This window comes from Aquarana catesbeiana, linkage group LG05 (genome assembly GCF_042186555.1).
Source record: "Aquarana catesbeiana isolate 2022-GZ linkage group LG05, ASM4218655v1, whole genome shotgun sequence".
NCBI classification, from domain to species: domain Eukaryota; kingdom Metazoa; phylum Chordata; class Amphibia; order Anura; family Ranidae; genus Aquarana; species Aquarana catesbeiana.
The window spans coordinates 176,075,286-176,088,583 of NC_133328.1; the positions used below are offsets into that span (position 1 = coordinate 176,075,286).

The 13,298-nt window shown below is 40.5% G+C and overlaps 1 protein-coding gene across 1 annotated transcript in view; it reads right to left on the bottom strand.

The window, feature by feature from the left end:
- Positions 1-13,298, bottom strand: part of LOC141145971 (transmembrane channel-like protein 2) — a 257,035-nt gene that overhangs the window by 222,449 nt on the left and 21,288 nt on the right. Inside the window, exons 4-5 of the mRNA XM_073632759.1 lie at positions 11,021-11,102; positions 7,477-7,583 (exon numbers count right to left, since the gene is read on the bottom strand). Coding sequence (XP_073488860.1) covers positions 7,477-7,583; positions 11,021-11,102 — 189 coding nt within the window. The remainder of the gene's footprint in view (positions 1-7,476; positions 7,584-11,020; positions 11,103-13,298) is intronic.

Consider the following 13,298-nt stretch of genomic DNA (forward strand, 5'->3'; position numbering starts at 1 on the left):
TGTGATCACTTATAAAAAGGGAAAAAACAAGGTATTTGTTCTATGTGTACACAAATGTTTTGCACTATGTGATACTCAAGTAATGACTAGGATTTCTTATGTCACATATACTAGTTCAATAACTGACTCTAGTAGTATGTGGAATGCCATCTATTTCTGGTATTTCTGATGTAACATGTGCCAGCTTAATAACTGTCTCTTGCGGGATGTATTATGGGTATGATTTCTGAAGTAACATGTAACAACTGCTTTTAGCAGGATATAGATTCAAGTTATTAATGGTATTTCTGAAGTTCAGTTCTTCTATTAAGGGAAAATGTTCTTGTGTATAAAAATCTGATTGCTTCTCTTGAGAAACATGTGCACTTATCCTTTAGAATACACTTTTTATACATAAAGCTCTGTCGCTCCATGCTGCGTAATCAGAAACAGAAAAGAAATATTAGCAGAAAGCCTGGTGACAAAAGAGATCATGCTGGGAGTGACAGGCAATTTGTACAACAAGCATTCTACAATAAAGGGGAGGAATTATTGAACTGCATGGCTTGTTTGAGTCACTCCTCATTCAGTGGTGATCCTGAATGAATCCACTACATGGTAGAGAAGATGCAATTGTGGAAGAAATAAATCTCTGACCATATAGTGCGACTTTCACCCATCTTAGAGCTTGTAAACAACAGTCAGAAATATTTTTGTTTTCCATTTTTAAAGTTGAACTCTAGGTAGATATAAAAGACAATCCAGACTTTTTCTCACATTTGTTGTTTGCAAGTAAAAAAATCTGTATTTTTTGCTCGAAAATTACTTAGAACCCCCAAACAATATATATATATATATATATATATATATATATATATATATATATATATATATATATATTTTATTTTTTTTTTATTTTTTTAACAGAGGCCTTGCATTTTTTTTACATCACACTGTTTTTGCGCAGCAATTTTTTTTTGTAAAAAATACACTTTAATGAATAAAAAAAAACCCAAAAACATAATATATGCCCCAATTTAAAATTATGTGCGCTTGTGGAATTGCGCTAAACTACAGTACTTAAAAATCTCCAAAGGTGACGTTTTCAAAGTTTCTACAAGTTACCTGTTTAGAATTACAGAGGAGGTCTAGTGCTAGAATTATTGCTTTCGCTCAGACATTCGCAGCAATACCCCACATGTGTGGTGTAACCACTGTTTACATATGTGGGCATGACCTACGTTTGCATTCACTACTGCGCACGAGCATGCGGGAACAGGGGTGCTTTAAAAACATTTTTTTTTTATTTATTTTATAAAGTTTTTGAAATCTTTACACTAGCCCTTTAAAAACATTTTTTTGATCACTTTTATTGCTATTGCAAGGAATGTTATCATCTCTTGCGCTAACAATACAGCATAAGGCAGGTCCTCTTTATGGAGAGATCTGGGATCTAAAAGACCCTAAATCTCTCCTTTTTGCTTAAAAGCAAAAGATTTAAAAAAAAAAATTATCTTTTGATTTAAGAAAAAATAACATGTTTACATGGCCCAAGAACCAGTCCTCCAATGACAGAAATGAGTGGTGGCCATCTTGCCATCACTTATCTCTATGGGAAAACACTGCCGATGCCAGATGGTTCCCAGGCTCACCAATTGATAATGTAAGCCTAGGTACCACCGGAAAGTGGCAGACCTCTCCCGCCACTTCTAAAAGTGATTCTGTGGCAAATCCGCCGCAGGGACCACTTTTATCTGAAAGCTGGCTGCCTAAGGGAAAAGAAAATACTGGGGTTTATGACGCACATTTACAGTTAGGCAGTCAGCATGTGTTTAATGCAATCTGTAATCATTTATATACTATTTAATTTCTTTTTTATTGCACGCAGTGTAAGTGTACTGAAATTTTAACTGGCATTAGCATCTTGTAGTCAGCAGCACAAGAAGCTAATCAGATCACGTGATAACAAGAGGCATGTTAATTGGTTCCCGACCGGCTCCTGTAGATATACGTCAGCAGAATGGCACGGCTGCGCAAAGTAACCTGCCCGTTAGGGGGATAAGGCAAAGTGACAGAGTGATCACCGTGCTGCTTCTCCTTTCACTGTCCAATCATAGGTGAGTGGGTTATTGAGCAATTGGTGCAGTGACACAGAGAAGGGAACACATGGTCAGGAGGGGAGCACATGGAGCAAGGATGCAGTAGACACAGTTGCCAAGTAACATACCTATAGTGACATACCCCAACAACCACTGCACATAGGGACAAAGAAAAATGGAGCTTTGCAACTTTAACTCACACTTCAATCCTGGCTCTCTTTTCCATCAGTGGCCAGCAGATCTCACATTTTAATCATAGTACCTAACACTGCCTCTGACAAGCAAGCAGTAAAAACTTTGATCTCAGGGTTTAAGAATTGCAACTGCAAAGGCGTGCATCATGTGTAGTCAGCATGTATGGTGATAATAACGCGTAACTGTGATAAGTGGGCTTCCTCATTGCTACTGCACATGGGTGATTTGTCCTTGCTATGTTTCCTGATTACTGCATAGTATTGTGCATGTCAGGTGATGTATGCAATGTCAGCAAATATGGCAGCTATAATCCACACATGCATGGTAGAGATCAGACTTTGAAACTTCTACTGTGCATGTATGGATCATTGCTGCTGTATGAGCATCATCACTCTGCATGTCCCAGCCATTTATGACTGCACATGAATGGGATATTACCATTAACTGTGTATGAGGATATCACTGATGGCTGTGTATGCGCGGGGATATTTTTGATCTATTACCTGCCTGTCTGCTACGTAGTTGGTGGATATTGTCTCTGACATTATTTTCCACTACGTTTGGCAGAAATGACTTCTAATAGGTGTTTTGTATAATTGCCCACCATCTCTGACCTTAACTCTTAAAATGTTTGACCACTCTTACATACAACATTCTTTTTAGTTGCAAGATGTTTGTGGGTTTTCATGGATGTGGTTGCATGGACCGCTCTTTTCAAATCCCCCCACAACATTTCTGTTTCAATATTTTATTGAGGCATAGAAGCCAATATACACAGACCATAGTAAACTAAGCAAATTACACAGGCCTCAGAACAGGACAATAATACTACTGTTCCAATTTACATGCACAGGAAACCACCCTTGGGGTCAAGCTTATAACACCTGAACTACACAATTAGGGTAGGTTGACCCAGGGGCCTGCATACAAAGGCAAAATGAACTAAAAACAGAAAAGAAAGAGGAAAAAAAAAGGGGAAGGAGGAAAAACAGAAGAGGGGATTGTGGGTATATCCCACACTGACCTGGGTCATAGACGCCAAGATGAGAAAGTTACAAAGCTCCCAGGCTAGAAGAGTTTAGGGAGGGCAGTGCATAGGTAAGCCACAGTTTTCAAATTCAATGGAATTTGGATTGTGAGTCTAGAGAACACTTAACAATTTCTCCTTGACTAACAACAGGGTCATATGATCCTTAACAGACTGAAAGGGAATCAAGGTTTTTTTTGGCTATCAATTGTTTGGCTGCCAGAAACAGGTACATAGTCAGTTTATGTTGATAGTAATAAAGGACAGGAATTGGCTGATGAAGAAGGGCTGCTTGGGCATTCCGAGGGACTATTGGGGGGAAAAGGGTTTGGAGGAGGCCAGTCAGGACCACCAAATGTGGACCATGTCCTCACATTGACCACAGCCCCTGAAGCATATATTATTATAATTAGGATTGGCTGTAGAGATCTGGACAGTGACCCAGTACCACCTGAAGAGGACTTTAAAAGCAGTTTCCAGGATGGATGTTCTAAACCCTCCACAACATTTCAGTGTGATTCAAATCAGGCCTTGCCATTGACTGTCAGAAAGACCCATCACAGGGTCTTTACAAGGTCCTGCAGCTTTCAGAAATGACGTCATGTGAGGGATGAACAGAAGACTTGTCAACCGTTTGACTAGACTGGTGAAGAGAACAGAGAGCATCTTGAAATCACTAGGTTTTATGTGTTTTGGAGGGCTTCAAATAACCCTTTAAATAAACTCTGTTGCCAGACCATTTATTTTAACAACCAACCTCCCATAGGGTTACACAGTATGTGCATTTAACATATTTTTTTGCATGGTTTTACCTGTAAAAGTCATCCTTGTGTAGACATCCAACAGCCCTGAGTTTTCTGGTAGTTGTCCCCATCTTGAATGTGATGTCAGCAGTCCCAGAAGACTCAGAGCTGTCACCCACTATAGAATTCCCTTTCCTTATGTAGGGATATGAGGGGCGGAGATGCTGGGCCAGTACCCCAAATAATTACACACTCCCAGGAAAGTAGAGGACTATGATGTGCAAGAGTGCAAGAAGAAAAAGCGAGGGTGTTAAATATTTGACTTTTCTGGAGTAGTCAGATTTTATAACTTCAAAGTTCAAAGGAACAATTTAACTTCATATCAATTTGTTTACAGAAAGGGAAAACACAGCAAGTAAGCATTTAAAATACCCTTTTTCTGTGCTTTTACTTGCACTTTTTTAAGTTTATGACAGGTTCTCTTTAAAATGTGCCCAATTGTATTCATGAGAATATTGTTAACTGTAATAATATTCATAATAATAACAATAATAATAATAATAATATTCATACTTCAATATGGTTGCATGTTTTGTTTGCAACATAAAATGGTCATCCTGGGTGACAAGTTATCAGTTATAGTGATCCAGATCTCATGTTGTTTCAGGAAGAAGGTATGTGACCTATCATAACATGCTTTATATTTTGGTGTATCTGGCAGAAGTAGATTTTATAATTTCTGGTTGTTATAGGTTGTCACACACCATTGTGTTAAAAGGCCCATAGATGTACCATTTAACCATAATATTCAATGTTCTTATTTAATGGATGTAACATCAAACCACAGTGGTGCAAACCCACGCAGGGGCAACAGCAGAAGAATAGCATAAAATGAAAGTGAACAATTCGTGAAATTACACCTTAGGGTAACAAAGGTGGTATGGCACACATGCACAAGGGTATTTAAGAGTGTAACAGATAAGTAGATAAGAGAAGTATACTAAAGAAAAGAGGGGGTGTCCCTATGGCAAACATACACATGTAGTAATAAGGCTAAAAAGTTCAATTTATCAGACGGCCATCTCTGAAGCACTGGAGGGATCAGCCAATCATTTGAACCAGACCCTATCATACTTCCTGGGGCAGCCCCTCTTATGCCGTGTACACACGAGCGGAATTTCTAACAGAAAGAGTCCGATGGGAGCTCTTCATCGTATATTCCGACCGTGTGTATGCCCCATCAGACTTTTTCTGTCAAAAATTCTGATGGACTTAGATAGAGAACATGTTCTATTTTTTTCCGACAGGAAAAAATTACTATTGGAAAAACGCTCGTCTGTACGCTGTTCCGACGCACCAAAAATGACGCATGCTCTGAAGCAAGTACGAGACGGAAGCTATTGGCTACTGGCTATTGAACTTGCGTTTTCTAGTCCCGTTGTACGTATTGTACCTCACCTCATTCTGGACGGTTGAAATTTGGTGTGACCGTGTGTATGCAAGACAGCTTGAGCGGAATTCCATCGGAACTCCGTCGGAAAAACGTTCAGAGTTTATTCTGTCGTGTGTACAGGGCATAAGTGTAGGTGTCTTAATAGAGAGGCAGCCTGTTATTCACCAATTGTTTCCAAAATGAAATGGGGGGGGGGGCTAGTCAGCATACTTGAGCCACAGCTGTAATAATGTGTTCCACCAGACCCAATACACAAATGCACACACAGGGTTGTAAAGGAACAGATATGACACCATTTATTGCCACTAGCACATCTGCCCAGAACACCAGGACAAGACCAGAATATGTGGCAGAAATCACCCAAGGGATCTCCGCATCGCCAACACTCTGGCGGGTGAAAGGATTGCGTCTTATGAAGTCTATAGGGAGTGAAGTAAGCTCTATGAGCAACTTTGAATTGTATGTGTCTGTCCCATAAGGACACCAAAGACCGAAAAGGAAGGTCCCAAATATTCTCCCAATCATCATCCAGGTCTGGTATGCCGTGCTGCCACCAGGGCTGGTGAGGAGTAAATTCAGGGGTGGTGAGGAGACCAACAAGAGGTGAGAGTATAAACGAGACGTGGGCCTCTCAACATATTCTATTTGGAGAACATCCTCCAAGGTCGACTGGACAACAAGAAGAGAGGATTGTGGGGAGAGCTGTAGATAGCGGAATACGTAACTAACAGGGACATTATAGGCTGCAGAAAGTTGGGGTAGTGGAAGCAAGGGGTGGCTGACTTGGGAGTTCTAATGCCATACTTAGTCCCAGCACTAGGCTTCGGGAGCATATAGAAATGGGATAAAGTAGGGTTAAGCCACAAGTGGGAGCTAGAGGGAACAGCCAATTTAGAATAACCTTCAAGTGCCAGACCTGCCTGCTATGCCCGTAGGGTGGTGGTCATAGAGGGTGTGAGAGGGTAGGGAGCTTGGGGGCCTCTGAATAAAAGGAACTTAAGGGCTTCTAAAGGGCGGACCACTGCAGCTTCTAACAGGGTGGCAGGGTTAGCAGGGTCAGGGCTCAATTACCAGGCAGCCTAGACTAAAAGTGTAGCCAGAAAGTATTTGTAGCAATCTAGGAAAGCCAGGCCCCCTTGTGAGGTGGGTTGCATTAAGGTAGATAATTTGTATCTAGGGGATTGAGGCGCCCAGCGCTATTAATTTTTACTTTCAATGTTTTTTTTTTTTTAAGATTTAGGATACAATACATAGTAAGAAAGATTGTTATAACATGCAAAAGCAACATTAATGTAATAGTCCACCATTACACTAACAAGATTGACTAAAGTGGCTCTGGAGACAAACAGAAGAGAGAATCCACAGAAAATAAAAAAAGCGATCACCATAAGGCTCATAACTGCACTGAAGGTCTGTATCACCATTGTTGGCTTGAGGACTGTACGGGTAAACCAATATGAAGCCCAAGATGGTAACGGACTTAGAGGTCAATACACATATGGTGTGCCTATTGGCTCCAGATGATTTCAAAGTGTTTGCCTGTATCTTGAAAAGTGTTTGCCTGTATCTTGAAGGATACTGGGAGTTTTTCATGGGTCATGATCCATGAGACTGAAGTTTTTTTCCATGATCTAGTGATGGTTAATTTATCTGCCAAGAAGATAAAGAACATGGGTCTCTGAGAAGCATGGGAAACTTTCTAGAGTGGCTCATTCAACAGGGCTACTTGTGGGGATTGTGGGCTTGAGACTCCCATCTCTATAGGGTAAAAATTCTATTTCAAAATTCCTGGGGTCTAGGACATGGCATCCCCTAAAACTGCTGTGCTATTTATTTTAACAAATGTTGTTTTGTGCAATATTACATTGATTTTTACTTTTCATGTCTGACTATCAAAACATAGCAGGTCTACTTTGGAATAAAGCCGTTAATACAGTTTTTTAGCCACAAATATTAAACAGAATTAGAAATATTACTTACCTCTGGAATTACAACAAGTCCAAATATTAGGCCAAAGAGAACGAGATTCACCCCATACATCCATCTTAGGAATATAAAATATGAGGCAACAGATGATCCAAAGTGACCTGAAACAGCACAGAATCACAACTGATCTTTTACTATGAAATACAAAGTAAGCAAAAAGCCTCTGCACAGTCCACGGATTTACAGAACATTGCTTCTGCCGACTTTTCTTTATTTACTGTAATGTTCTGCAACCTTTACTGGAGCAGTGACTTATCACATGTTGGATTGCCCAGCAGAATGTCACCAGCAGTGCTAAGACAAAGTCATCTAACTCCTCCTTCCCTTCCCCCTGATGTCTAAGCTAAAATCCCCTCCTTCCTCCCCCAAAACATCCAGCACTAATCTGCACATCCCCCCAAGAAGAAATTCCCTCTGCAAAACCAAAATTGTTCTTAACCAAGAATGCCAAAATTTCCCCCTCATCCCAGTGCAATTTCCCCCTCCCAGCATAAATCTTTGCCCCCCCAATCCCCCATCCCAACACAAATCCCCTCCTCCAGCCCTTCTTCCAGCATAAAACCTCCCCCACCCCAAATTCCCCCTCCCAGCACAAAATTCCCCTCCCCGAATCCCCCCCAGCACAAATCTTCCTATCCCCAGGACAAATTCTTGTTACGACTCACTCATTGTGTCCCCCAGTATCATGCCAAAGTCCCTCCTTTTCTTTCTGCAATATTCTTTCTGAAACATTCTAGAACTTTCCAGAACATTCTAGAACTTTCTGCAATATTCATCCCGAAACACATTGGCTGTTCCAAAAAACTTTTAAAAAAGTCTGTAAAAGCTGGTGTGGTGCTCCCATTCTAAAACTTCAGCAATATTCTTTCTGGAACATTCTGCGATACTCTTTCAGGAAATTTCTTTCTAGACCCCTCTAGAACTTTCTAAGATAGTTTAGAGCTTTCCAGAACATTCTCTCTGGTACATTCTAAAACTTTACAGAACATTTTAGTACTTTCAGCGATATTCTTACCAGAAAATTCTATAGCATTCTAAAACTTTCTGGCACATTCTAGAACATCCCTCATATTCTTTCCAGGGCTCTCTAGAATGTTCTGCAATATTGTTTATGGAACATTCTAGAACCTTCTAGAACATTCTAGAACTTTCCGCAATATTCTTTCTAGAACATTCTAGACATTTTTAGAACACACAGTAGATGGTCAGAGAGCACACACAAACTATAGGAGATGGTCACAGACTCAAGATACCTACAGGAGATGGTCAGGGACTGCACCTATGCTTTAGAAGTTGTTAAAAAAACATCTTCAGGAGACAGCAATAGACTGCAGACACATTACAGGTAACTGCCAGAGATCAATGGAATAGGGAAGTACAGACTACTGCCTACAGAGGCCCCAATGGCCATACAAAAAGTGCCAAAGAGCTACAATCAATCCCAGAGTGTTGGTTGGGCACCAGGACTATAGATCCACACCCATGATGACTATTGTGCCTGTCCACCACATTCTTACTGGAACTTTCTGGAACATTCTAGAACTTTCCGCAATATTTTTCTAGAATATTCAACAATATTCTAGAACATTTTAGAATGTGCAGGAGATGGTCAGAGACTACAGCCATGATATAACATAAACCCCTGGGCGTGGACAGAACGCAAATATGAGGCCTCTCGGCGGGTGGGCCTTGGTGGCGAGCGGCCATATATTTATGCACCAATTAGCAGACACAGCTGTGCTGAGATCTTATGCCCTGCGCGTTTCCAACACAGTTACTGGCGGCTAACATAGAGCTCTAAGTCTCTAGACACTATGAACACTGGGACAGTAAATCCAATGTGCTCTGTTTAACCACTTGCTGACCGTATTACTTACATATATGGCAGCACGGCAGCTCTCCTGAGACAGATCACATACTTGGTATGTGATCCCGCACTTTCAGGTAGGGGGCACGCATGTGATTAGACACAGCAGATGCCAATCAGCGGGTGCCGACCAATGGATGACCGCCAGCACTTTCCGATAATTGCGAAGACACACAGGACAGAGCCCTGCCCATGTAAACAAGGCAGAACTCTGTCCTGTCAGTGGGGAAATAATAAGTTTTTTTTCCTGGTGAAGCAGGGAATAAAATCCATCACTTCCCTTAGTGAAAGCACCACACACAGTAGACCAAAACACTGGCTAGGCACATATTTAACCCTTTGATCACCCTAGATGTTTAACTCCTTCCCAGCCAGTGTTATTACAGTGCATGTTTTTAGCATTGATCATTGTATTAGTGTCACTGGTTCCTAAAAAGTGTCAAAAGTGTCAGTTAGTGTCCAATTTTCCACTTCAACATCACAGTCCCACTATAAGTTGCTGAGTTTGTAGACACTATAACCTTTGCGCAAACCAATCAATATACGCTTATTGGGATTTTTTTACCAAAAATATGTAGCAGAATACATATTGGCCCAAATTTATGAAGAAATTAGATTTTTTTTTTTCATTTGATGTTTTATAGCAGAAGGTAAAAAATCTTTTTTTCAAAGTTGTTGTTTTTTTTGTTTATAGCACAGTGCCGTATCGCAAAAAATGGCCTGATCATTAAGTGGAGTAAATCTTCCGGAGGTCAAGTGTTAGAATATCAGAATTTATGAATGGTTGAGTTCTTATGATAATTGAATTATATATATAAATATATATATATATCTTCTATGTTGTAGAAAAGGTGAAGTTATATAGGTTTTTATACTCATGAAAGTTTATGCTGGTATAGGCTTCGTATGCATTTCTTGGGAGAGATTCATCTCACATATGGATACAATTTAGTGTCGACCATTTCACCTCCCCCCATGGTAAGAGATAAGATTAGAGTCTTTTCGAAAGACACAAAGTTCCAGTATGTTAAGAATAAGCTGTTTCTTTACATTACTATATTTCTTGATTAGTATATTAATAAGAACACTGCATTTTAAATATATGCATACTAATATGTAGGATTTTATATGTTTAAAGGAAATGTATATATTGTAAGTTAAATGATTCTTATTTTAAGTATCTTCATATAGTTCATAGCCCCACCCTTAGGAATGTTGAAGGGATTGAATTTCCCGGTCTTTTCTGTGGGACTATAAGTATAATGAAGCTTTTTGGGACAGGCTCTTTGGAAAAAGGTGGGGGTTAATTGTAGGAGGACAGACAGACTGCGGGGGAAGACTCTCATGCTTGTGAGTTCTCCATGAAGACACACAGACAGACACACACACACACACACAGATCTCAAGACATTGAAGCTTTTACACAGACATATCTGATTTAAACTTTATTTTAAGAATAATCTATTTTTGTATTCTACATTTTGACATTGTTTTTGTAACATTTTGCTAATTGATCATTAAATCAATTTTGGAGGTTTTACACGAGAACTTAATGGATTTTTCTTGGAACTTTTCTCATCAATATGAATTATTGAAATATAGTTATTAATACAGTAACTATTCGAATTTTACATCAAGTGGTTAAATAAAATGTATATAGATCTTACATACTTTCCACTTCTTTAATCTTCATTTCCCATGGTATGCAGGCTGTTCTAAAATTTTCAAAATCCCTTTTAAACTTTATCCATTTCTGAAAGACAGTAAACAAACCTTTTTTCTTTATACTTTGTCACAATCAAAAGTAAGAATAAAAACAATATTACCACTTAAATTCAGGAAAGAGCTAAAGTGGAACGCTTGACATGTCCTTTTCTATTGAGTGTTTGGAAACCAAGCCTAATGCCCCATACACACGGTCGGACATTGTTCGGACATTCCGACAACAAAATCCTAGGATTTTTTCCGACGAATGTTGGCCCAAACTTGTCTTGCATACACACGGTCACACAACGTTGTCGGAAAATCTGATCATTCTGAACACGGTGACGTAAAACACGTACGTCGGGACTATAAACCGGGCAGTAGCCAATAGCTTTCATCTCTTTATTTATTCTGAGCATGCGTGGCACTTTGTGCGTTGGATTTGTGTACACACGATCGGAAATTCCGACAACGGATTTTGTTGTCGGAAAATTTTATAGCCTGCTCTCAAACTTTGTGTGTCGGAAAATCAGATGGAAAATGTGTGATGGAGCCCACACATGGTCGGAATTACCGACAACAAGGTCCTATCACACATTTTCCGTTGGAAAATCCGACCGTGTGTACGGGGCATAACACTTCAAAATACACTTCTACATTCATCAGATGTGCCTTTACCTTTTCGATCCAAACAATGTCTGAAAAATTCAAGCCATTGCTGGCAACTGATTGCTGTTATGCAGATGCTTCGGCTTTAATACTTTCATCAAGTAAAGATACAGAATTTTGATGTTTTCCAAATTTCCCTTTGCAGCATGCTTGTTCCAGGTTAGAATTGTTTAGAACAGTGGTCTCCAAACTGCTGCCTGGAGGCCAGATATTGCCTTTTGCTTGCCTTTTTCAGGCTCTTGGAACACTATTCCTCCCACTAATACACCAACAATGGGGTATAATTCCTGTCACTGATACAGTGGCGGCCGACCGATCAGGACAGGAGGCAGAGCTAAAGAAAACCAGTTTAGCCAGGAGGAGAAGCCGGAAAAGCTCTGGCGCTGTGGCCCTGGAATGGTGAGTGCTGACTTAAGGGAGGTTTTTGTTTGCCGCCCCCCCCCCCTGGAAAAAAGGTTAGCATCAGCCGCCACTACACTGATACCAACAAAAGGGTACTATTCCTACCACTGACTCCAACAATGGTGCACTATCCTTCCTACTGGGACTATTTCTTTCCCTGATACCAACAATGGGGCACTATTTCTCCCACGGACACCAACTGCAGGGCCCTTTTCTTCCCATTGACACCAATGATGGGGCACTATTCCTCCCAATGACACCAATGATGGGGCACTATTTCTTCCCCTGATACCAACAATGGGTCACCATTCCTCCCACTGACACCAACTGCAGGCCCTATTCTTCCCACTGACACCAATGATGGAGCACTATTCCTACCCCAATACCAACAATCGAGCACTATTTCTCCAAATGACACCAATGACGGAGCACACTACCCTTAATACCAACAATGGGGCAATATTCCTCCCACTAATACCCACGATGGGGCACAGTCCTGCCCCCTCAAAGTCTGAAGGGCAGTAAACTGGCCCTTTGTTCGGAAAGTTTGGAGACCTCTGGTTTAGAACTACTAAAACCAGACACAGCCAAGCAACTAACATTTTCAGGAGGCCAGCTTTGGCAGTACCATATTTCTTTCTAAAGAACAATTTCCAAGTACCACACTCCAGGATAGGACTCCAAAAGTGTCCATTATTAGTAGAAGAGTCCACAAAAAATTAGCTATAATCAGCTGTTAAAAAGTAATAAAAACAGAGATAGTTTTTGGACAATTCCTTTATTAAACATAAAAAAACAATAAAATAAATAAATGTCCCCTAATGTAGATTCATCGTCAATCACACCGCCGCCACCACCGCCGAAACCAAAAAAATAAATAAGTAAACACTCTGCCAGCAATGACGGCTAACAGCCTACTGCAGGCTCTGCTGTTTGACAGTTCTTATATAGATAATGGGCGACACTGACCCAGCATGCACCGGTCGGTGCCATCACAAGGGGCAGTGCCACCAGGTGATGTCATCGCATGGCTCTGCCCCTATCTATATAAAAACTGTCAAACAGCGGAGCCTGCAGTAGGCGGTTAGTCTTCATTGATGGCAGATAGGTTTTTTTTTTTCCTTTTTCGGGTCGGCGGTGGCAGCGTTGTCATGATTGATGATGGGTCTACATC